The 22886-nt window shown below is 40.4% G+C and overlaps 1 protein-coding gene across 6 annotated transcripts in view; it reads left to right on the top strand.

The window, feature by feature from the left end:
- Positions 1-14427, top strand: part of Shroom3 (shroom family member 3) — a 315135-nt gene extending 300708 nt beyond the window's left edge. For all 6 annotated transcript variants that reach the window (XM_013141402.3, XM_063247226.1, XM_063247228.1 and 3 more), the window contains 2 exons: positions 11305-11577; positions 13459-14427. In XM_013141402.3, the coding sequence (XP_012996856.1) occupies positions 11305-11577; positions 13459-13827 (642 nt within the window). In that variant the 3' untranslated portion in view covers positions 13828-14427. The remainder of the gene's footprint in view (positions 1-11304; positions 11578-13458) is intronic.
- Positions 14428-22886: the final 8459 nt, after the last annotated feature.

Here is a 22886-nt window from a genome sequence, read left to right as displayed (position 1 = left end):
TTGCATTTTTGTAGAATAGGTTTTCTGGTGACAGATTCTACATTTAAGAAGGAATGTCTTTATTGAACTGTTACCCTGGATGGATATGTTCATTCATTGGAATTCTGGCTTGTCTGTTTCTTTTCTAATCTTTAAAAAATGTTCCACTTTCTCCTTGCTTCCAGGGTGTTTGATGAGAAATACATGGTTGTTAAAATACGTGTCCCCCTTGCATGCAGTGGTTTTTATTCACATTTTCAGCAGTTTGGTTATAATGTACATGCACCTGGTTTTCTTTTAATGTAATGTGTCCTGTTTTGGGTGTGCTGGGCTCTTGATTCTGTAGATTTCTCAACCAAATTTTTTTTTTTTTTTTTTGTCTTTTTTTCCTTTTTATCGGTACCGGGGATCGAACTCACGACTGCCTGCTTGCAAGGCAGGCGCTTACGCCGCTGAGCTAAACCCCCAGCCCCTTTTCCCAACCAAATTTGAGGGCATTTTTAGCCATTGTATTTTTTATTCTCATATATTATTCTCTCTTAGCATTCAGTGATATATTAGATCCTTTCATATTTCCCATTAAGTCCCTAAAGTTCTGGGGTGTTTTGTTGCGTGTGTGGTTCTGAGGATTGAACCCAAGGATTCCACACTGAGCCACGTAACACCCCCAGCTGCCTCCCTGCTCTGCCTGCCTCCCTTTTCTTCCTCACCATTGGATAATTTCAGTTGATCTGATCTCAGGTTCACTGACTTTCCTATATTTGTTGTCTTGACTGACAGCAACTTTTTTTAATTTTCCCAATACTAGTATTTCGAAGTTTCCTAATTTTTAGAATTTCTGTTTCTTTGCTAAGAACTTGTCTTTAATTTGAAAAGAATTTATTTTTACCATGAAGCATGCTTACTAAAACTGTTTTAAAGGCTTTGATAATTCTACTATCAGGATTCTTTCAAGGTTAACAACTATTGGTTGCTTTCCCCCTAGAGAATTAGTCACATTTTACTGGTCCCTTGTCTGTTGAGTGTGTGCTGTTTTGTGAAGCTCTAGGCTCTGTTCTGTTTGAGAGAGGTTTGTTTTGGTTTGCTTTTGTTTCAGGGAGCTGTCAGGCTAGTTAAGTTCGGGAGCACATGTTCTGTCCTGTGTCACCTGCTGGGGTGGTAACAGCAGGGTTATCCCAGATCCACTGCTCTGTTTTGGGGGTCTGTCTCCTCAAATGCCCATCTCAGGGTTAGCCTGGAGCACCAGTTCTGCAAACCTGTGTGGTACTACTGTGGTTCTGTCCCACACTTGTGTAACTTGGAGCAAGCTACAGACCTGGGTGAGCTCCTGTGCAAGGAGCTCTCGGGCTGTCCTATCTGGCCCCTTTGGCCCGTGTCTTCCACATAGCCTCTGGCTTCCACGGATCCCCTGCCTAGGGGACCCTCAGTTCCTGTGATCAGAAAGGTTTTTTCCTGGGTTGAAGCACTTGTGTCAGTACTTTACAGTGCAGCTCTGTAAGCAGGACAGAAGTGGAAGAGGGACACTCGGGCCAGACAGGAGAAGCATGAAAGGTAGGAGGGACAGGACCCCTTCCCTAAACACACGCTTCAGCTTGGAGCTGCCCTTCTCTGGTCCAGGCTCTTGAGTCCTTGCTGCTGCCCCCACCCCACCCTCTTCTGCTCTAGCACCCTCTTCTGCTGTAGCACCTTCTATACCACCACTGTAGCTCACTTTTCAGAGGGTCTTTATTGTAAGTTGGGGAGAGAGGCAGTAAAGGACTTTGCTGTCTTGACCGACAGCAGCAGTGCCCCTCTGGGTTTATCAGTAAGCAGAGACCGGGAAGATTCTGTATTTTAGGAAAGTCGCTCTCAAAACTGCGGTGTGACAGCCAAGGACATTAGTGGGGCCTTTGGGTAGGTATCATGGACACCGTGAAGAGGTGCTGATGGGGGCTGCAGATGGCAAGTGGGGCAGTGATGAACACAGAGGTTTTTTAAAAAGGAAAATGGGCAGAGCTCGGAGGCAGATTAAATGTGAAGGGTGGAAGAGATGTTGAAGATGACTGCCTTGCACCAGGCCATGGTCATAACTGAAACAGGGACTGTGGGTGGATAGGTTATGGGACAGGAGATGAGTTTAGGTAAAGAAATCTGTTGTCATTTGTAGTGTGTTATCAAGGATTCCTGATAACTGGAACCAAGAGACCATACCAAGTAGATGTAATGGCTTTCTGGTCAAGCCTTCCCAAGAAGAAATGGCAGAGAACATGCCATCTGAAAGAGATGTGCTAGATGATACTTGCAGTCAGCAGTCAGAAAGTCCCCCTGATCTTTCTGCTCTGATCAGGTTGTACGGCAGAAGATGGAGATGGGGGATGAACACTGCGCTGCATCTCTCAGCTGAAATCCAGCCAAGTCAGCAGCAATGTGCTAAAACTGTACAAGGAAAGGGCAAACCCAATGGGTGGGAAAGGCTTTACCTCGTCGTCACTGTTGGTACCAGCAGAAACCTAAATTCTACCATCTCTCAGCTCTGGCCGTTTAGCCCTGTCCTGAGTCACTCTTGTTGGAGACAAAGACAGTTTGCAGAAGCCAGCTGTGTTGATAACAACATCCTTGGCATCACTGTTGCCATAGGTCCTTTGGGCTGAAGGCAAGCAGAGTCCAGAGGGGACAGAGGAAGCCGGAGATCCCTTGAGGTGTCTGCCTGAAGCAGCTGGCAGGTGTTCTGCAGCCTGAGGCCTAATCTTAAAACAGCAAAAGAAAGCCTCAAATGCATTTGATATTCTCCTGTTTTTCAAAGTGCTTGCACAAGTCTTACTTTGTTCCTCATAATAGTCCTCTGAGTTATTTCAATGTAGTATTTAAAAGTCCAGACCCTGAAGCCTGATAGCCTGGGCTCGAACCTGGCTCTGCCACTTCTAGGCCCCTCTTACTTAGGCCAGTTCAACAACTATAGTTGCCTCACTTTTCTCATCAGTGAATTAGAGATTATAGCAGTATCTAGCTCATCACTATTTTATATAGTAACTGAATAGTGCAACACTGAAATAGGACCTGATGTGAATAAGAGCTAATAATTAGGTTGTTAGTTGTAGGCAGTGTTACTCTCCCTCTTGCTGTGGCTAGCTGAGACCTAGAGGTAAACGACTTGAGGATGGGGAGATCATGGCCGAGTCTGCACGTCCTGGAGGGTGAGCTGGAGGGAGGAAAGGACCCTGCAAGGTATTTCTGCTTGCAGATGGCAAAGTGGGAGGGAAGGCCTGTTAATCTGTGTTTACAGAAAGAAGCATTATAAATAGCATTTCATTTTGTGCATGGTAAGTTAACAATTTATGCCAGATGAGAAATTCAATAGATAATTGTCAGTGGTTTTACAAATTAGTTCCTGAGAGACAAGTGTGTTATACACACACACACACACACACAGAGTGCATTCTCCTCTCCCTCCCCCCAGTGAATTCTGGTGGTAGTAGTAGTTTTGTTTTTGTTTGTTTTTTTTTTCAGAGAACAACCTAGCAAAGAATTGACTGGTAAGCCAGCTTTCTCTTTTTGTCTTCAGTAATTCAAATCCTTCACCACACGTTTCCCATCCAACTAGCCATATTTAAGGGCATGGTAGAAGTTTTTAAAAATTTGTGTACCATTTAAATAAGCAGCAGTGAGCCAAGAGTGACTGAGGGGACCGCCAGTGATCCTGACACCAGCAAATGTGACTGACTATGAAGTCATATTGCAGCCTTGAAAGTGGCTTTCAGAACTTGGAGTGCCACTCTGTGTGTGTTGTGTGTCTTTCTGTTCTGCCCAGGGCACACACCAAGTTCCTGTGATAGTTATGTTCTCCCCAGAGCCTGGTCAGGCAGACCTCATCCGTTGCTCTTGAGCCTGCTCCATGGCTGCCGTTCCCATGCCACAGCCTCCCGTCCATCATAGCCCGCTACACCCGGGTCGGGGAGCCCAGCCGCAGAGACTCCCTGCTCTCCACTGCTCACCCCTGCATGGGACGGCACACAGACTCCTCACTGGTTGCTGCACCTGTGCACGTTGATAATTGTTATACATGTCCCTTAAAACGCCAACCACTGAGAGTCCCATTGAGGCCATTTCTAAATATATCAATTACATTATCCAGTGCTTTGAGTTCCTTTCAGGTGTATCGGTTTAGTTTTAAAGGACGTCATATTTGGAGGAATAATGAAAAGTATGAGGCTGCTACCTTTTTTTCCTACAAGTTCGCTTTTTTTTTTTTAAACTTTGCTTTTTAAATGAAAAAGCATTTACTGGAGATTTTACTTCTCAAGATGTGAGGCTGAAGTGGATGGCATAAATGTGAATGAGCAGGCATTTCCTGAGAGTGGTCAGATAAGCTTGTCTCATTCACTGCCTACCTCTTTGCATTTGCTGTGATCCAGTTTCTACATGAAGACATTGTCCAGTAATGTTGAGTGACAGGCTGAACAGCTGACCCTACAAGGTTAAAAACTCCAGGGCTGGCATCATGTAGCTGTCAGCCTCTTTCATTGTGTCTCAGAATACAGGAGTAATGACGCTTACTTGCCTTACCTCTGTCCAGATGTTCAAGACATCTGCCTCTCACGGTTGCTCTTGACTTTGGGAAAAGCTGGAAGTCACATGTTGCTGGCTCCCGTGAGTAAGGTGGAGTAGGACACCACATAATCTTATTTCACAGAAGAAATGTGTTATGTGACTGTCTGTTGTGGTGGAAGGAGAAACCATTTGCCCATTTCTCAGGATATTTCCCATCTGTGCACCATTTCTTTTCTTTCTTTTTCTTTTTTTAAGAGAAAAGCAAAACAAAAAAGGGTAGAAATATTACAGGATTTCAAAAAACACTAAAAAATCACTGGTTGATAAATTACATATTGTCATCTTAGAAATAGTTGTTCAAGTTACAAAATGAAAGCATAAAAAGTAGACAATGACAGTACAAACATTTTCTGTTCAATAAAACAACAAAAACTTAGTATGGTTATCCATGTTACACACTTAAAAATATATACAGTTATATTCTTCTGAGCACTTTACTTCCCTTTCATTATTACAAAATCTATTATACATTTTGAATCTTATTACTCCAGTTTGTGTTATGTTTTACACTTGAGAGACAATGTGATATTTACTAATGTGAGTCTGACTTATTTCACTTATGAGGAAAACTCAACTTGCCTCCATTTACCTATAAAAACCTCAAAATCATCCTTTTTATAGCTCAGTAATATTCCATTGTATAAAAATACTACCTTTTTCATCTACTCTGCTGTTGATGGGCATTTTGGTTGTTTCCAAGATTTAGCTGTCACAAATTGTGCTGCTATGAACATGGGTGCACATATATCACTGAGATATGACCTTCATTTCTTCTGGGAAAATACCCAGTAGGGGAATAGCTGGATTGAATGGAACTTCTAATCCTAGTTTTTTGAGGGATCTTCATACTGATTTCCACAGTGGCTGCACTAGTCTACATTCCCACCAACAGTGGAGAAGTGTTGCTCCCCCCCCCCCACGCTCTCCAACATTATCAGTTATCAATTGATTTCTTGATGGCAGCCATTCTTTCTGGATGGAATCTCAGTGCTATTTTAATTTGCATTTCTCAAAAGACCAGTGATGGTGAACATTTCTTCATGTATTTATTTGCCATTTATATATCTTTATCTGAGAAATGTATGTTCATCTCAGATACCTATTTTTGAAGAGGGTTTTTGAATTTGGGGGTTTTTCAGTTCTTTGAATGTTCTGGATATAAGTCCTTTGAGGAACTGCTGGTTAAAATTCTTTCTCATTCTATGCGTGATTTCTTTTGAAGTGCCAAAACTTTTTAATAAGATGAGATTCCAGTTGTTGATTCTTTGAAGTACTTCCTGTGCTGTCTGCATTTTGTTCCTGAATTCTTTGCCTAAACCTGTATCTCCAAGATTTCTCCCTACCTTGTCTTCCAGTAGATTAAGTGTTTCTGTTATAATACTTAGGTCTTGGATCCATTTTAACTTTAGTTTAGTGCATGGTGATAGGCAAAGGTCTAGTTTCAGTCTTCAGCATATGGAAAGCCCATTTTTCCAACACCATTTATTAAAGAGGCTATTCTTCCAGTGAACACGTTTAGCCCCTCAAATATAAAGTAGCTGAGTGTCTTTGTAGTCATGTTTGCATCTTCTGATCTGTTCCATGGATTCTCAGGTCTATTTCTTTCCCAGAACCATACTGATTTTTATTACTGTAGCTTTGTAGTGTAATTTCAAGTCAGGAATTAGGATGCCTCCTGCCTTGCCTTTGTTGCCCAGAATCGCCTTTGTTATTCTAGGTTTCTTCTGTTTCCAAATGAATTTTAGGACTGTTTTCTCAAGATCTGTGAGGTATGTTAATGGTATTTTGACTGGGATTACATTAAATCTGTGTAACAGTTTTATGAGTATGGCCATTTTCACAACGTTGGTTTTTCCTAACCAAGAGTAAGGAATATCCTTCCATTTTCTATTATCCTCTTCAATCCCTTTTTTTAGACATATAATTTTCGGCATATAGGTCTTTTACATTCTTGATTAGGTTGATTCCTAAGTATTTTATTTTTTTAGATGCTATTGTGAAAGGTGATGTTGCCATACTTTCTCAGTGAGTTTTTTTGTGTACAGAAATACTATTGATTTTTGAATGCTGACTTGGCATCCAGTTACACTGTGAATTTGTTTATTACTTCTAGTAGTCTTTTAATGGAGCTTTTTGGGTCTTCTACATAGAGTATCATGTCATCTGCAAATACTGATAATTTAACTTCTTCCTTTCCTATCTTTATCTTTATTCCTTTTATTTCTCTCTCTTGTCTGATTGCTCTGGCTAATATTTCCAGAACTATATTGAACAGGAGTGGTGATAGTGGATATCCTTGTCTTGTTCCTGATTTTAGAGTGAAGCTTTCAGTTTTTGTCCTTCATTTAGTATAATGTTGGCTGTTGGTTTGTCATAGATGGCCTTTATGACATTGAAATAGATACCATCGATTCTGAGTTTCTGTGGGGTTGTTATCATGAACAAGTATTAGACTCTATCAAAAGCTTTTTCTGTGTCTATTGAGATGATCATGTGGTTTTTATTTTTGGCTCTATTGATGTGGTGTATTACATTTATTGATTTGCATATGTTAAAACATCCCTGCATTCCTGGAATAAATCCCACTTGGTTGTGATGTGTAATCTTCCTGATGATTTGCTGCATTCTGTTTTATTGAGAATCTGCATCAATGTTCATTAGTGAGATTGGCCTATTGTTCTAAATTTCTTGTAGAATTCAGCTGTGAATCCATCAGGACCTGGGCTTTTCTTTGTTGTTAAGTTTTTAATCATGGGGGCTGGAGATTTAGCTCAGCGGCATAAGTGCCTTGCCTTGTAAGCAGGCAGTTCATGAGTTTGATCCCGGGTACCGATAAAAAAAAGAAAAAGACAAAAAAAAAAAAGTTTTTAATCATGTTTTCAATTTCAGTAGCTGATACTACATTATTCAAAAATTATTATATCTTCTTGATTGAGCTTTGGTAGTTCATATGTTTCCAGAAATCTATCCATTTCCTCTGTGCTTTCCACACTTTGTGAGTAGAGATTTTCAAAGTAGGTATTCATGATCATTTGAATTTCCATGGGATCTGTAGTAATTTCTCTTTTTCGGTCCTTATTGTGTGAATTTGAGTTTTTTCTTTCTTTTTCTTGATAAGGTTGGCTAGAAGTTTGTCAATTTTGTTTGTTCTCTCAAAAAACTAGCTCCTGGATTCATTGATTCTTTGTATTGATTTCTTTAGTCTCAATTGCATTAATTTCTGCTCTGATCTTTACAATTTCCTCTCTTCTGTGGGCTTTGACTTGCTCTTCTTTTTCTAGAAGCTTGAAATGTAGTATTAGGTTGTTTATTTGTGCTCGTGCCGTTTTCTTGCTATAACAATTTATTACTATGTATTTCCCTCTTAAGACTGCTTTCATTGCATCCCACAGGTTTCAGTATATTTATTGTCTCTGCATTTTCATTGAATTGTAGGTATTGCTTAATTTCTTCTTTAATTTTACCTGTAACCCACTGATTGTTCAGAAGGTTATTTAATTTCCAAGTATTTATACAGGTTTTGCAATTTATTTTGCCATTAATTTCCAATTTCAGTGCACTATGATCAGATAAAATGCATGAAATAATTTCAATCCCTTTGCATTTACTTAATGTTTTATGGGCTAATATATGGTCTGTTTTGGAGAATGTCCCATGCACAACTGAGAAGAATATATATTCTGATGTGGTTGGATGGAATACTCTGTAAACATCTACTAAGTCCATATACGCACAGATTTGATTCAGTTCTGTTATTTCTTTGCTTTTTTCTAGTTGATCTCTCTCTTTGTGACAGTGGGGTATTAAAGTCTTCTATTACAATTGTGTTCTTGTGTGTGTTTTTCATATCCATTAGTATTTGTCTTATATAGTTGGGTGCTCCTGTATTTTGTGCATATATATTTTTAATTGTTAGTTCTTCCTCTTGAATTTTTCCACTAACAAGTATGTAGTGGCCTTATTTATCTCTTTTAGCTTTGAAGTTCACATTGTCTGAAAACAGAAAGCTATCCTTTTTTCTGGGTTCCTGTCACATGGGATACTGTTTTCTATCTTAGGATTTTTAATCTATGAGTTTCCTTTTGAGTCAGATGTGTTTCTGTTTCTTGATCCATTCTGTTAATGTATTTCTTTTAATAGGTGAATTGAGGCCATTTACATTGATGGATATAACTGATGTGTACTGGCTCAACTTTGTCATGTTAAGTTCCTGCTGTTGATTTTCTACTTTTCCCTCTTGTTTAATTGTTTTCCCTGCCTGGTGGTTTATTTCTGTTGTTGTTTTGGAAAGTGGTCATTTTTCTCTATCTAGTATGTCTTTCAGTACTCTTTCTAGGGTTAATTTGGTGGGCATGAATTTCTTCAGTTTTTTGTCATGAAAGTATCTTGTTTCGCCATTAAATAGGTAAGTTTTTCTGGGTGCATCAGTCTGGGTTGAAAGTTATTTTCTTTCAGGGCTTGAAATACTTCACTCCAAGATCATTTTAACTTGAGGGTTTGCATGCACACCATTTCTTAAAGGCTCGAAAAAGCCCTTAGGATATTCAGAGTTCAACTATAGTGTTCTGGGTACAAACAAAGCTCACTCAATTTCATTATGGTAAAAAAACCCAAATCCACAAGACCTTCATGTTGCATCTTGATTACAGATGGACTTTTTACTTTTAATTTAATTTTTATTTTTATTAGCATGTTTGCCATACATAATGGTTACATTCATTGAGAAGGGTTGGTACTTTTTTCTTTCCTTTTATTTTTATTTTATTTTATTTATTTTTGTCTTTTTTGAAACAGGGCTTTTCTGTGCAGTTCAATCTAACCTTGTTCTCACTATGTAGCCCAGACTGACTTTGAACTTAAAGCGATCCTCCCACTTCAGTCTCCTGAGTGCTAGGATTACAGGTGTGAACCACTATGCCTGGCCAGGAGTTAGTACATTTACATAACACATTGTAATTCCTTTCACATACCTTCTTCTCTCCTTCCATCTCTTTGTCAGAAGCTGGGCTTCAGGATCATAACCATAGAACCAAGTTTAATCTCCCATGACATAATTTCTTAAAAAGCTGGACTGTAGCTGAACATAGTGGTGCACACCTGTAAACCCAGCATTTGGGAGGCTGGGGCAAGAAGATCATTGCAAGTTTGAGCCCAGTCTGACATCATCATCATGCAACTCCAAAGACACTGACAAAATTTCAGTGTTAATCCATTCTTAATAGTCTGTAATTTATGCTACACTTTTAAATATATGTTTTTTGGCGAGGCATGGTGTTATATGCCTATAATCCCACACTTGGGAGGTTGAGGCAGAAGGATTGCCTTGAATTCAAGGCCAGCCTAGGCTACCTAGTTAGTTCGAGGCCAGCCTAGACTACATAATAAGCCCCTATCTCAATGAATAAATGAAGCTTCATGTTCTGTCAATTATACCTCACAACTCTGTGAGTGCACTGAACAAGCTGGACTTGTCACATGCTGTTACTGAGGTTTGATGTGGTGCTTCTCGTGTTGAAGTTCCTTGTGTTTCCATTGGATGGTACTTGTCAGCAGCATTCACCTTATTTTTTAATCATACTCCATATATTCCAATACAGTGGTTATGACTTTAATTTTTGTTCTAGTTAGAGCTATATGACAGCCTTAAAGTGTGCGTGTGTGTACCTGCATGCACGCATGCAAGCGTGAAACTGGAGCCTTTAAAAATAATGGTAAAAAAATATTTTAACCAGAAAAGATCATGGCTTTTTTCTGTCTGGTTAAGAAAGGAATGAAAGGCTAATTACAGAAACCACAGATGCTGCAAAGTAACAGCAGACATACAAGGTGAACAAGGTCAGGCTTGAAACCACTGAGACATTTACTTCATTCCTTTACTTAAACATATTATTGACATTTTCTGTAGCCATGTTTTATAAGTACAGAAATTTGTAATTAAGAGGTTAAATTACATAGCTTTGTAAACTGGAGACAGTAGGAGAAATAGAAGAAGCAAGGTACTGACTTTCTTGTAGATACCAGTGCCAGTATTTATGATGATTTTATACAAGGGTGGCCCCAAGAGTCAGACAGGCCATAGATCAAGGCAACCTAGCTCATGGTACACATGTATGTCTCAGTAAATTTACCCCACCAAGTCTTCACATCCTACTTGATTGTGGATGAAGTCATATCCACAAGATCATGGAGAAGACTGAAATAATCAGTGGAGTTTCTCATGTTGTGTGTCTATCCATTGTAGTAATGAATATTCAACTCAGCTCTCAGACCAAGGGCAAATCCCTTCATGACAGGGGCCGGGGATGTAGCTTAGTGGTACAGTGCCTGCCTGGCAAGTGGCAGGTTATGAGTTCAGTTCCCAGTACCAAAAAAATAAAAATAAAAAAATCGCTTCATGGCTGAGTCTTGGCTTCTGTATTTATAAAACTAGAACTATCCTTCCTCCCCACCCACCCATGGTATTGTTTTATTGAATGAGAATTTGTCTCAAAGGAACTTTTATATGGGAATGATTTACAGGTGGTCTGGGAAGGTATGACATAGAAAACATGACAGAAACATGAGGTCAGGCATTGGCCTGCAAGGACTGTGGGCTCCAGAGAAAGGCAGTTGACATTTGGAAAAAGGAAAGACAGTATGGCCTGCTATTAGGGGCATCCTTATAGATGGGGGATGGGCAACATGAGTCTCCTTACACTGCCAGCTGCCTTCTGCCATGTGTCTCTTCTGTCATTGCAGGCTGAGCTCATAGAGAGCCTCACCCACAAGCTGGAGACCCTCCAGGAGGCGAAGGGGAGTCTGCTCATGGACATCAAGCTTAACAACGCCCTGGGAGAGGAAGTGGAGGCTCTGATCAGTGAGCTGTGCAAGCCCAATGAGTTTGATAAGTACAGGATGTTCATAGGTGACCTGGACAAGGTGGTGAACCTTCTGCTGTCCCTCTCGGGGCGCTTGGCCCGTGTGGAGAATGTTCTCAGCGGCCTTGGTGAAGACGCTAGTGATGAAGAAAGGGTATGTGGCCTAAACCCAGTTCAGCGAGTTCTCTCTCTGAGCTCACATACAGAAGAGAAGGGCCATTAGACGTGATCCCTTCACTCAGAGTTATAAGCACTTTGGAGCTGGGGGAGAATAGATAAGACAGAGAAGGCGGCATCTTCCATGCCAACATGTGATGCCTGCACTTACGGCTCAGAGTACTTGGGGATATAAAGGCAGGTGCCAGAGTCACTTTCCTCCTATTCTTCCTTCCTTTCTCAAACGTGGTAAGTGTTGACATTTAGAAAAAGAGGAGGGGCTGGGGATTTAGCTCAGCGGCATAAGCACCTGCCTTGCAAGCAGGCAGTCGTGAGTTTGATCCCCAGTACCGACAGAAAAGAAAAAGACAAAAAAAAAGAAAAAAAGAGGAGACAAAACAAAAATATTGAGGGTTAGGAAGGGATAGGAACATGAGCTCCAAGCTCCAGGGAATCTGCTGAAAGGGTCCTGGGAACTGGGAGGGTACACTAGGGACCTCTAGACACCCCTGTCTCTTCAGATTAGATCAGGTCCATCAAGTGCTCTGTGTCAGACACAGGGCTTTTACACTTCCTGTGTGATCTCACTGACTCCTTACCACATCAGTGAGTTTTTATCAGGATTGGTCTAATGGGAGTAAGAAAGAGAAGAATCTATCATCCAGTAAATACCTAATTCAAGATAATCATTTATGGTTGGGCAATAATAGTAGAAATTCAGCTGAATCTCTGATTTAAACATTTTTTAACCTGAAACAAGTGTGAAATACCTTTATGTCAAGGTTTGGCACCATTAATGGTGGATGCACATAACTGAGGGCATTCTCTGTACATTTGAGATGCTCAAAATGTCTTAAGTTTTTTCAAAGTGCTTAAGAGTTGTCTGTACTGTATTTTGAAAGGACGCTTCATTCAAATGCAATGCCTCTAAGCTGTTTCAGGTCTTTTTGATTAGGGGAAAGAATCCTCTGCAGATAAGATAGACCAGTTGTGTACTTTCCCTGAGGCAGTATTACATAAAACTGGTTAGTTTAGAGGGATTTAGTCCGAAAGTGCACGAGCTTTTGATAATCCCGTGTATTGTACTGAAGAATATTTAAGGGATCTTATTTTGTTATTTCTATCTTAATTTTTCCCTATCACTTTGGCCTGAAAAATGAGAAAAGTTGAATATTATATTTTTTAAAATTTCAAAATGACATTCAGCATGTTAGATTAAAAACCATGTTAAGGATTTTTAAGTAAATTAGCTTAAGGTATGCTTGCTAACCATTGGCTTAAGTAGAAAATTTAGAATGTGAAATCAGGATTAAGAACAACTGAACAAGAGCCCTGAGAAAGTTTTGATCCAGAGCCCTGAAAAAGAAACTTGGACAAATGAAAACAGATTTCTTTAGAAATCAGAAATATGATATTCCCAATGTTAATGCTTAGGGAGATCTTCAGCTTTAAAGTCCTGTTAAGAGATAGCTGTGTCCTGCTTCTGAAGTTTTTGATTCAGTAGGTGAAACAGAGGCTAAAATTCTGCGTTTCTAGTAAGTTTAGATTTTCTAATAGCCACTATTATATTACTCAAGGTTTCTGGATTATTTTTTTTAGTATAAACCCTGGAAGTCAAGTCATTAGCCCAGCCATTTAATGTAACCACTCAACTTGAAGCTACCAAATGACTTTACAGGGAAAAAGTTATATAAAATTATAACTTGAGAGAATTAAGTTTCACAGTGTCAGTCTCCTTATTGGCAACTAAAGTAGAAACTGAGCCACAACTGAAATAGAAATGTGGCTATTTCATAGTCTGTGCAAGGCTGCCATTCAGACAGCAGGCTCTGCTGTCCATTGTCTGTCGCTGACCTGTCTGTCCACTTTGCCCTGACAGAGCTCACTGACTGAGAAGAGGAAGATCCTGGCTGGGCAGCACGAGGATGCCCGCGAGCTGAAGGAGAACCTGGATCGGAGGGAGCGGGTGGTTCTTGACATCCTGGCCAATTACCTCTCCGAGGAACAACTCCAGGATTACCAGCATTTCGTGAAAATGAAGTCAACACTCCTCATCGAGCAGCGAAAGCTGGATGACAAGATCAGGCTGGGCCAGGAGCAGGTCAAATGTCTGCTGGAGAGCCTTCCCGCCAACTTCACTCCCAAGATCGGGGCCCTCACAGTGCCCCACGACATCCCCAATCAGACGACACCTGTTGGCAGAAGTACATTCAGTGGTGTGTTTTCAACACTAACCTCTCCACTTTAACCTCTTCTAAAAATATCCAACCAAAAGATCACCACTTCTCTCAACACTATTTAACCTGAAAAAATATTTCACTACAAACCACCATTCAAACCATGTGGGTTGTGGGATTTTCCTGGATAAAAGGAAAAACAGTACTGTCAGGAAGAAGACTGCTTTTCCTTCTTGCCCTTCATGATTGACCAGAAAGCTTAAGTGCTGCTAGAAACTTACCCCTTTCTATCATTTGCAGTAGAGAGTTAACAACACTGTGAGAACAGTGGAGTTTACATGTTAGCAGGCAGAAGCAGCATGGGTCAGTGTGCGTCACCCTCAGGTATGCATCCACAGTGGCCTTCAGTGCTGGTAGGCAGTGGGTCCTGACAGTAGGATATAAGAACTATTAATGAAGGGTCTGCAACCTAAAGCCTTAAAAAGACAACACACCGAGAAGAGAATTGTAAAACCTTGAACATTGTTGTTATTTATATTTTTAAAAATGAAAAAGATCATTATGTTTGTGTGCTAACCACTTACTTGATTTTGTTTTATGGTGGGCGTAGACTGTTATGTTTGAGCTTTGTATTTTGTGAAAACCTTAATGAAGAATTCCAAAGATAGTCACACTGACTGTGGAGACTTGTTTTTTCTTATACTGGGGTCTGGGCAGATATTCTGTGTCAGAGTTAAGCTGAAGATGATGGGGCCTCTTCATATGTGCCTGCCCTGGGAAGAGGCAGCAGTGTGGCCTTGCCGCAGCTTTACCACTTGGGCACAGCTCTCACACCAGGAGCAAGTCCAGAGTCCAGACCATCCCATAAACAATTTGAATTAAATACAACCTACTAACATGAAATAGGCTTCTTTAATAAAACTTTTTTTTTTTTTTGTCTTTTTGAGACAGGGTCTCACTTTGCAATTCAGGCTGGCCTTGAACTCACTTTGTAGCCCAGGCTGGTCTTGAACCCACAACAATCATCCTGCCTCAGCCTCCCAAATAAAAATTTATAAAAATTTTCCTAAACTGTCAAACCTACCCATTATACTTTCATTAAAAACTCCCTCCCTAACCCCTAAAACCAATTTTACAAGATCATGTTTCAGTAACAACACCTCTGAGGGGATTCTATACCCCATGGTGTGAGCCTGTTAAGCTGGATGCTTACTGTTTTGGGCACTTTTTTCATGACTGGGAAATAATACCTGACTCCCACAACTTAGAGGAGAAAAGGTTCACTTTGGGTCAGTTACAATTGTGTTTCCTGGCTCCCAGGCAGAAACAGCATGGTGGATGGGTTTAGTGGAAGAAAGCTGCTCACATCATGGTGCCCAGGAGGCAGAGAGAGAAGATAGGGCCTGGGGAGGAAAGTATCTATCTCTCTAAACAATGCCCCAGTACCACCTCCTGATAGCAGGTCAGTGGTATCACCCCCATGATGAAATCGCCTCCCGAAAGCCCCACCTCTAGCATGTGAGGAACACTGTTGACCTAAACTATAACATTCTTGTCTCAGTCCCCAAAACACTTGTGTGCATCTCTTTATGCAAAATGCATGTAGTCCTTCTCCAGCCAGGCATAGTGGTTCACACTTATAATTCCAATATTTGGGAGGCTGGACCAGGAGGATCATCATGAGTTTGAGATTAACCTGGGCCACACAGTTTAAGGCCAGCCTGGACTACATAGTGAGACCCTGTCTCAAAAGAAACTATATATACATATATATATAATTTTCCAAGTATAGTGGGACATCTGTTATTGTAGCACTTGGGAGGGTGAGGCAGGAGGATTGCTGTGACTTCCAGACCAGGCTGGACTATATAGCAAGACCTTGTCTCAAAAAATAATAATTACCAGAATTTTAATCATTCCAGCATTGCTGAAAAGTTCAGGCCCAACGTCTCATACTCCAGGCAAACTCTTACTATAAAAATAAAGTTAAACACTGCTGACATAACAATGGAATTCTAACAATGGCATCCCATTCTAAAAGGGAGAAATACAGAAATAGAAAAGAATAGAACCAGAACAAGGCAAACCCATACTAGGCATGGTGGTACATATCTGTAATCCTACCTCTCAGGAGTTGAGCGACTCACCAGAAGTTTAAGGCAAGCCTGGTGTACACAGTAAGTTCAAGACCACCTTGAATGACATGATAAGACCCTGTCTTAAAAAAAAAAAAAAAAGACTGAAACTCAGCAGGACAAATGCAGGCAAGTTAAGGCAAAGAGCTTGGACAGCCCCATCCCTGTGGCATTGCCCATGTCCACTCACTACTTAGAGCTTTCCTCAGCAGATATTTCACATTCCAGGCATCTCTGACCTGGGGTCTCCTCTGCACTTTTGGCTTCACTCTCACAGCTTCACTTACTGCTCTCTCAGGGGAACCTGGTCTGGCCGCCTTAGACCTTCCTTTGAAATCTGAATGGAAACCTTCCTGACCCCACAATTCTTGCATTCTGTACCCTGATAAAAACCACGTGGATGACACCGGTGTCTGCCACTCAAGCAATAATCAGGACCCCTTGGATGATAGCTGCAGGGGCCTCACAAGTAACTAAATAACTGAACTCAGAATCAAATCCCAGGGAACCAATTCCCTAGGTGGCCTTTTTCCAACAGAGTGCCCAGAGCTATCTTCTCAAAGCAAAATCTTTAACTTTTGCATCCTGTAACCTGTAAAGTGGGGTTGGGAGCTTGCCTTAAGAAATCTTTGCCCTGATACAAAATATTTTGGCTTTTTATTTTTATTTTTTAAAATTTTATTTAAGGAGAGAAAGAAAAAAAAAGGATACAAGTAATACAGAATTTCAAAAAAAAAAAAACAGGAAGTCACTAATAGATTACATATTATAATCTTAGAAATAGTTGTTCACGTTACAAAATTTAGCATATAAAGTGGACATTCAAACAGTGAGAATGCAAACAGTTCTGTTCAATGATCCAACAAAAACTCAGTAATATGGTTATCTTATATGCTTAAATATACATGCTGTTATATCCTTTAGAGCACTTTCTTTTCCTCTTTTTTATGACGATTACACATTTTGGGTTTTATTACTCCCACAGTTCTTATTACTTTTTTTTTAAAAGCGAATAAAACCAATTGACATAACAAAACAGAGTCAAATCAAAAGATGGGGATATACATGATGTAAAAACAGAATACAAGGTGATCAACAATGGTTACCATAATGCCTCTTGCTGTCTTAAAAAGAATTGCCTATATCATCAGTTATAATAAAATTGAACAGAACAGTACAGAACAAAACCAGTAAAACCAAAACATCGGAGACATTACAGGATTTCAAAAGAAGATAATAGTCAAACCAGAATGGGTGTCATAGTGAATCTTACTATCTCCTTGTCTAAAAAGTTTTTGTTTATATTATCACATATAATAAAATCCAGTAAGATACAACATGTTAAGACCTATGGAGACAGAAGAACAAAATCTTGATGGGACTTCAAAACAAGGTGATACTAAATCAGCACTAGCTATTATGATACCTTGTTTTCTCCAAAATAGCTGTTCATACCATCACAGACAATAAAATCAAATAGCATGGAATAAAACCATTACAATTAATGAATGAAAACATTATAAGGTTTCAAAGCAATATAATGGGGAATCATGATTACCACATACTTTTAAGTATTGTTATCATTTCTTACACTAGGGAAACTATTCTATATTTATTCATGTTGGTTTGATTTGTTTCACTTATGAGTATGGTCTCAAGCTGCACCCATTTATTTATAAATATCTCAATGTTATCATTCTTTATAGCTGAGTAGTACTCCATTGTATAAAAATACCACAACTTTTTTATCCATTCCTTAGTTGCTGGATACTTAGATTGTTTCCAAGATCTGGCTATTACAAATTGTGCTGCTATAAACATGGAGGTACATATATCTCTGTGGGAAGATGCTTTCAGTTCTTCTGGGAATATGCCTAGAAATGGAATAGCTGGAACAAATGGGACATCCAATCCCAGCTTTTTGAGAAATCTCCAGACTGACTTCCACAATGGTTGCACCAGTCTACATTCCCACCAACAGTGCAGGGGAGTTCCTTTTTCCCCACAGCCTCTCCAGCATTTGTTGTTGGTGGTTTTCTTGATCCTGGCCATTGTTTCATGAGTGAAATGGAATTTCAGTGTGGTTTTAATTTGCATTTCTCTAATGAGTAATGATGATGAATGACTTTATTTTTAGCACCCAAGCATTCCTGTGCTCCAACTTTGCAGACCTTCCTTTTTGGGGAAACTGAAAACTTCAAATACCTTTTGGCTCCTGGTTTTTAGTTTAAACCTGGCTGAAAGCTACCAGCAGTGCCCATGCCACAGCCTCAGCATTGAGCTGCCTTGAAATCTCTTCAGCCAAATCAATTAGTTTGCTGCCCTTAATCTTAGTCTTTCAAGTCTCAGGACATAAGCAAAATGTAGACAAATTTTTTGTCAGAGTACAATACACATACCTTCTAGTGCAACTGGCAATGGAGCCCTTGTTCCCAATAGAAACCTGAGCCTGATTTTCACTATCTGTATTTCTGTGACATTCTAGTCCTCTGAGCTTTGATCAGAATCTGTAGCATGACTGACAGCTTTATAGATAGGGCTTCTGTAGCTGTCATCTGCAAACCTTTCCAAACTCCTCCAGTGAATGACTTCCAAAGGCTTATGGAAGCATAACCATGGTGGCATATGCCTGTAATCCTAGCATTTAGGAGGCTGAAGCAGGAAGATTGCCTTAAGTTTGGTGCCAGTCCAGGATACATAGTGAGCTCAAGGCTAGCAGGAACTACACATGAACCCATGCCACAAACAAAAGCAAAACAAAGACTTGTAAATGACATGACTATGTAACCACAGCAATGACCCTGCCCTCTATACCAAAATCTTTTTGGCATTTTGTTTTACACTAGGACAAAATACTTGATACCAACAACATAAAGGAGAAGAAATTTACATTGGTTCATAGTTATAAACCAAATTCAGCTGACTCTCAAACAGAAACTGCATGATGGGGAAGTTCCAGCTGCTCACATCATGGTGGCTAGGAAGCAGAGAAGAAAGGAGCTGCAAGAAGAAGCAACCTTCAGGACACCCCAAGTGACCTGCCTCCTCCCACCAGACTTGCCCTCCCATCCAAGAACAAGTCAGGCAGTGTCCCCATGATTAAATCACTTACTAGAAGTTCTGCCTCTGGGTGTGTAAATGTTTTATGAGTTTTTAGGGTCTACGTTATACGGTTTGGTTAGTGGTCTAGCTGGGGTTAGCTCCTGGAAATGACAAGACCTGCCTTTGAGCAGGTCTCATATCATGCTGAGTTTAATTTGCTCATTTGTGTTTGACCCATTGCTGGTGACTACCTGTGTTAACTTGGACAGCCAGAGAAAAATCCAGTGTAAACTTGGTAGGTAATAAGATTAACAGGTATATCAAATGTCCCTTTTTTCCTTAGTTTACTTTAAATTACTTACTGACTTTTTTCTGGTAAAGAATATCAAAGCTATTGTTTTGATCCCCAGTATAGATGGTATCTTAGTTACTTTTTACTCATTGAGATAAAATACCTGATGCCCAAAATAAGGGAAGGAAAGGTTTATTTCTTACAGTTCTTAGAGGTTTCAGTCCATGCTCAGTTGGCTTCAAGTCAGGGTGGCATGGCAGGGCTGCAGTTCATAGTAGAGCAAACAGCAAGGTGGAACTGGCAAGAGTGAGTGACACATGCCTTCTTCCCGCCCTTACATCATGTCCTGGCTCCACCCCTAGGTGGGTGTAGCAATCACCCACCAATCCAAGCACTAGACAACAAACCAATCACAAAAGCTGCATTTAGTAGAGTCCATAATTACATGAGACTTGGGGACCACTGACACAAACCATGACATTCCACCCCTGGCCCCCAAATACTCATGCACATCCTTTATACAAAAGACATTTAGTCGATCTCCAAGATTTGCCAAAATCCTAACAGGTCCAGTATTGCTGAAAAGTTCAAGTCCCAAGACATAAACCATGATGGATGGCTTTTTTCTCTTTTTAAAGACAGGGTCTCACTATGTGGCTCAGGCTGGCCTTGAACTTGCAACACTTCTCCTATTGCAGCCTTAGTACATATGAGTTTTGAAGAACCTAGAAACAGACCATCCAACAGCTTTTTGTAAGCAATCAATCAACACTATTGCTTTAATTTTACATCATGACTCCATCAATATAAATAAGACAGCATCTTGATGTCCCAGGAATGTTTTCAAACACTTGTGTCTCACATTCAGAGGTCTGCATCTCCCAGATAATTAGTGAGTTGGTGAGAACACTGAACTGCTACACTATGTGATTATTTTGAAATAAACAGTGCATCCAACTAACACTTCAGCAGACTTTGGCCAGTCTTGGAGCCTAATTCCAATTGGTAGTCACCTGTGCCTGCTGACTCCAAGTGGACCCTTGCTTTCAAAACAGACTGCAGCCAGCCAGAAGGTGTCTACACACATTCCTAGTAAAATTTTTCAGGAATATTAAAGCTTCCAGTTCTCCCCTTTCCCCAAGATTATTCTTCAGGACTTGCCATTTTGCACCTGCAGTCTTTCTGGTGACATTTTTATTTTTACATACAAAAGCAAGTGATCCTCACAGCAGTGATATCGTTCCCTTGTCATGTGAAATGAGTGAGGTATTAAGAGGACTCAAATCAATTTCTTAGGTGGAGGTGCTATTTACTGAAACAGGATTTATTAACCTCTGCTTTGAAGATATCACTAACCCAACCTTCAAAGTTTATTTATAGATGCCTTTAGCTCGAAGATAATGCATTTATCCATTTTCCATTTTGCATTGTCCCTCTATTAAAAAAAAATCGCAGCAGAAATCACCCAACTTCCTCCTACCCATCTCTTCCACGGAGACCATGAGAACAGCAGTCCTGAGCACAGTGCCAGTCAGGGTTCTGAGCACATGTGATATCACTGAGAAAGTTTGTTCACAGTCAAGTTTCAGAGCCACTTCTCAGTGCAAAGCAAGTGGGACAGTCTTACAATACGACACCAGGAAGGGTACTCCAGTGACTTCCAGGAAAGGGCAATAGCCTCTGATATGATCAGGAGGCCACTGAGAAGCCTGTGGCTGTCAGTTTGGGTTGAATAAGACATGCCTTCTTCCTGCCATTACATCAATTCTGGCTCCATCCGTATGTGGATATATACTGACACCATCAATCCAAGCACTATACAATGAACCAATCACAGATGCATAATGTAAATGCATGAGGCCTGGGGGCCACCAACATAAACTATGACGCTATCTTAGTTATTTTTCTCTCGTTGCTGAGACAAAATACCCAACACCTGAAATTAAAAGAGGAAAAGTTTATTTAGTTCATGGTTTGTGGAGTTTCAGATCATAATTGGCTGGCTCTAAGACAGGGTGGCACATGGCGGAAATGCAATCATTCAAGGCCTTGGAAGACAGCACAAGCAACAATGGTGGGGGGGAGCCTCTCTCCCTTATATTGTATCCAGTCTACTTGGATTAGGGGTGACCCCCCTCCAGTCATTAGACCGATCCACCATTCACCCACCCTTATTCCCAACACCTTTAATCCCTGTATTGCACTACCAACCAGTCACATACTCTAGATTTAGCTGTCATTGAAAAGGCATTCCCCATGACCCTATGAAGCTTTGTGGGGATAGTCAGACACAAACTGTAATAATACTTACTAACACATCAGTATTGCTACTGATTTACAGTCAGTCAAACAGAGGAAATTCCATATAAAGAGTGATTCAATTTCTTATTAACATTAGTGTCACTAAAGTTGGTATACCACCCCCCACTGCTAAATTTGACTGGCTTTAAAAAAAAATAAGAGTGATTCAATTTTAATGAAGTGGCCATAGCATTCGAAGAAATTCTACTGCTATCCCAGAACAGACAAGACAGTCTCAGAAAGGGTCCCTGCTCAGGGCTGGATATCAGATCTCCTTGAACAACTGACTTTGGCTCACTGAGCAGAAAAGATGGCTGGCTTGCCCAAGCTGAACTTGGTTTATAGTCTCTGCACAAGCAGGAAATGACTCCCAAAGTACAGTCCCACCCACAGTCAGTGGCCTGGTAACACACAGGTAGGGCTCTGCAGAAAGGGCGGCCACTCAGTGGGCCCTATGAATTGCAGTCAACATACAAAAAGTCAGATCATTTTTTTCAGGCCTAAATCTTGTAATCTAAACAACTACTTCTAAGATAACAATATGTAATATATTAACTAGTGTTAATTTCCTGTTTTTAAAAAAAATTCTGTATTATTTCTATCCTTTTTCTATTCTGCTTTTTAAACAAAAGAGCAGATACTGGTATTAACCCTTCAGGGCATTGAGGGAACAGCAATTTTTCAGGTTTGTACTTAAAGGACTGAGGAGAAAGTCGCCACGAGGCTGAGTCTGCAGTCACTGAGGCACCATATATTCAGGGCATATGGTTGGGGCAGAACCATGTTAGAAGTCCTCATAACCTGACTCTCAAGGCTATAGCCATAAACATCAAGAATACATACAGACCCCAGTTCACTTATGTTCCTTTACAATGGTACAAAAGCATGGATAAGGCGTAAGTTACATGAGATACTCAACATTTAATTGTAAAGTAGGTGTTATGGTAGGTGATTTTGCCAAACTGCAGGTAATGTAAGTGCTCTGAGCATGGTTACAGTAGGCTAAGCTATATTGTTCAGTAGGTGAAGTGTACTTAGTCCATTTTCAGTTTAGGATGACATCTTGAACCTGCAGTGGGTTTATGGGCACACACGTGGTGGCAAGTAGAGGAGCACCCGTAGTCTGGCTGTCCCTCTAGCACCCTCTGCTGAGAAAGCTTGACCACACGCTGAGACAGGAGAGCGTTGCAGACCTTGCTTTGAAGGGTGAACTTGGAGCTAAGAGGCAATAAACTGACAACTAGAACAGATAGATTCCTCTGTCCTATTACACTGGCTTTGTCTCGTGGTATCATGTAAAGTTTTGCAGTCATTGATTTTGTAATACCCATTTCTCAGACAGTAAATACAGTCACACTGC

Source organism: Cavia porcellus, unplaced genomic scaffold (assembly GCF_034190915.1).
Source record: "Cavia porcellus strain 051 isolate PalLab524CR breed Dunkin Hartley unplaced genomic scaffold, mCavPor4.1 scaffold_4, whole genome shotgun sequence".
Taxonomy (NCBI): Eukaryota; Metazoa; Chordata; class Mammalia; order Rodentia; family Caviidae; genus Cavia; species Cavia porcellus.
This window is presented reverse-complemented; position numbering and strand designations above follow the sequence as displayed.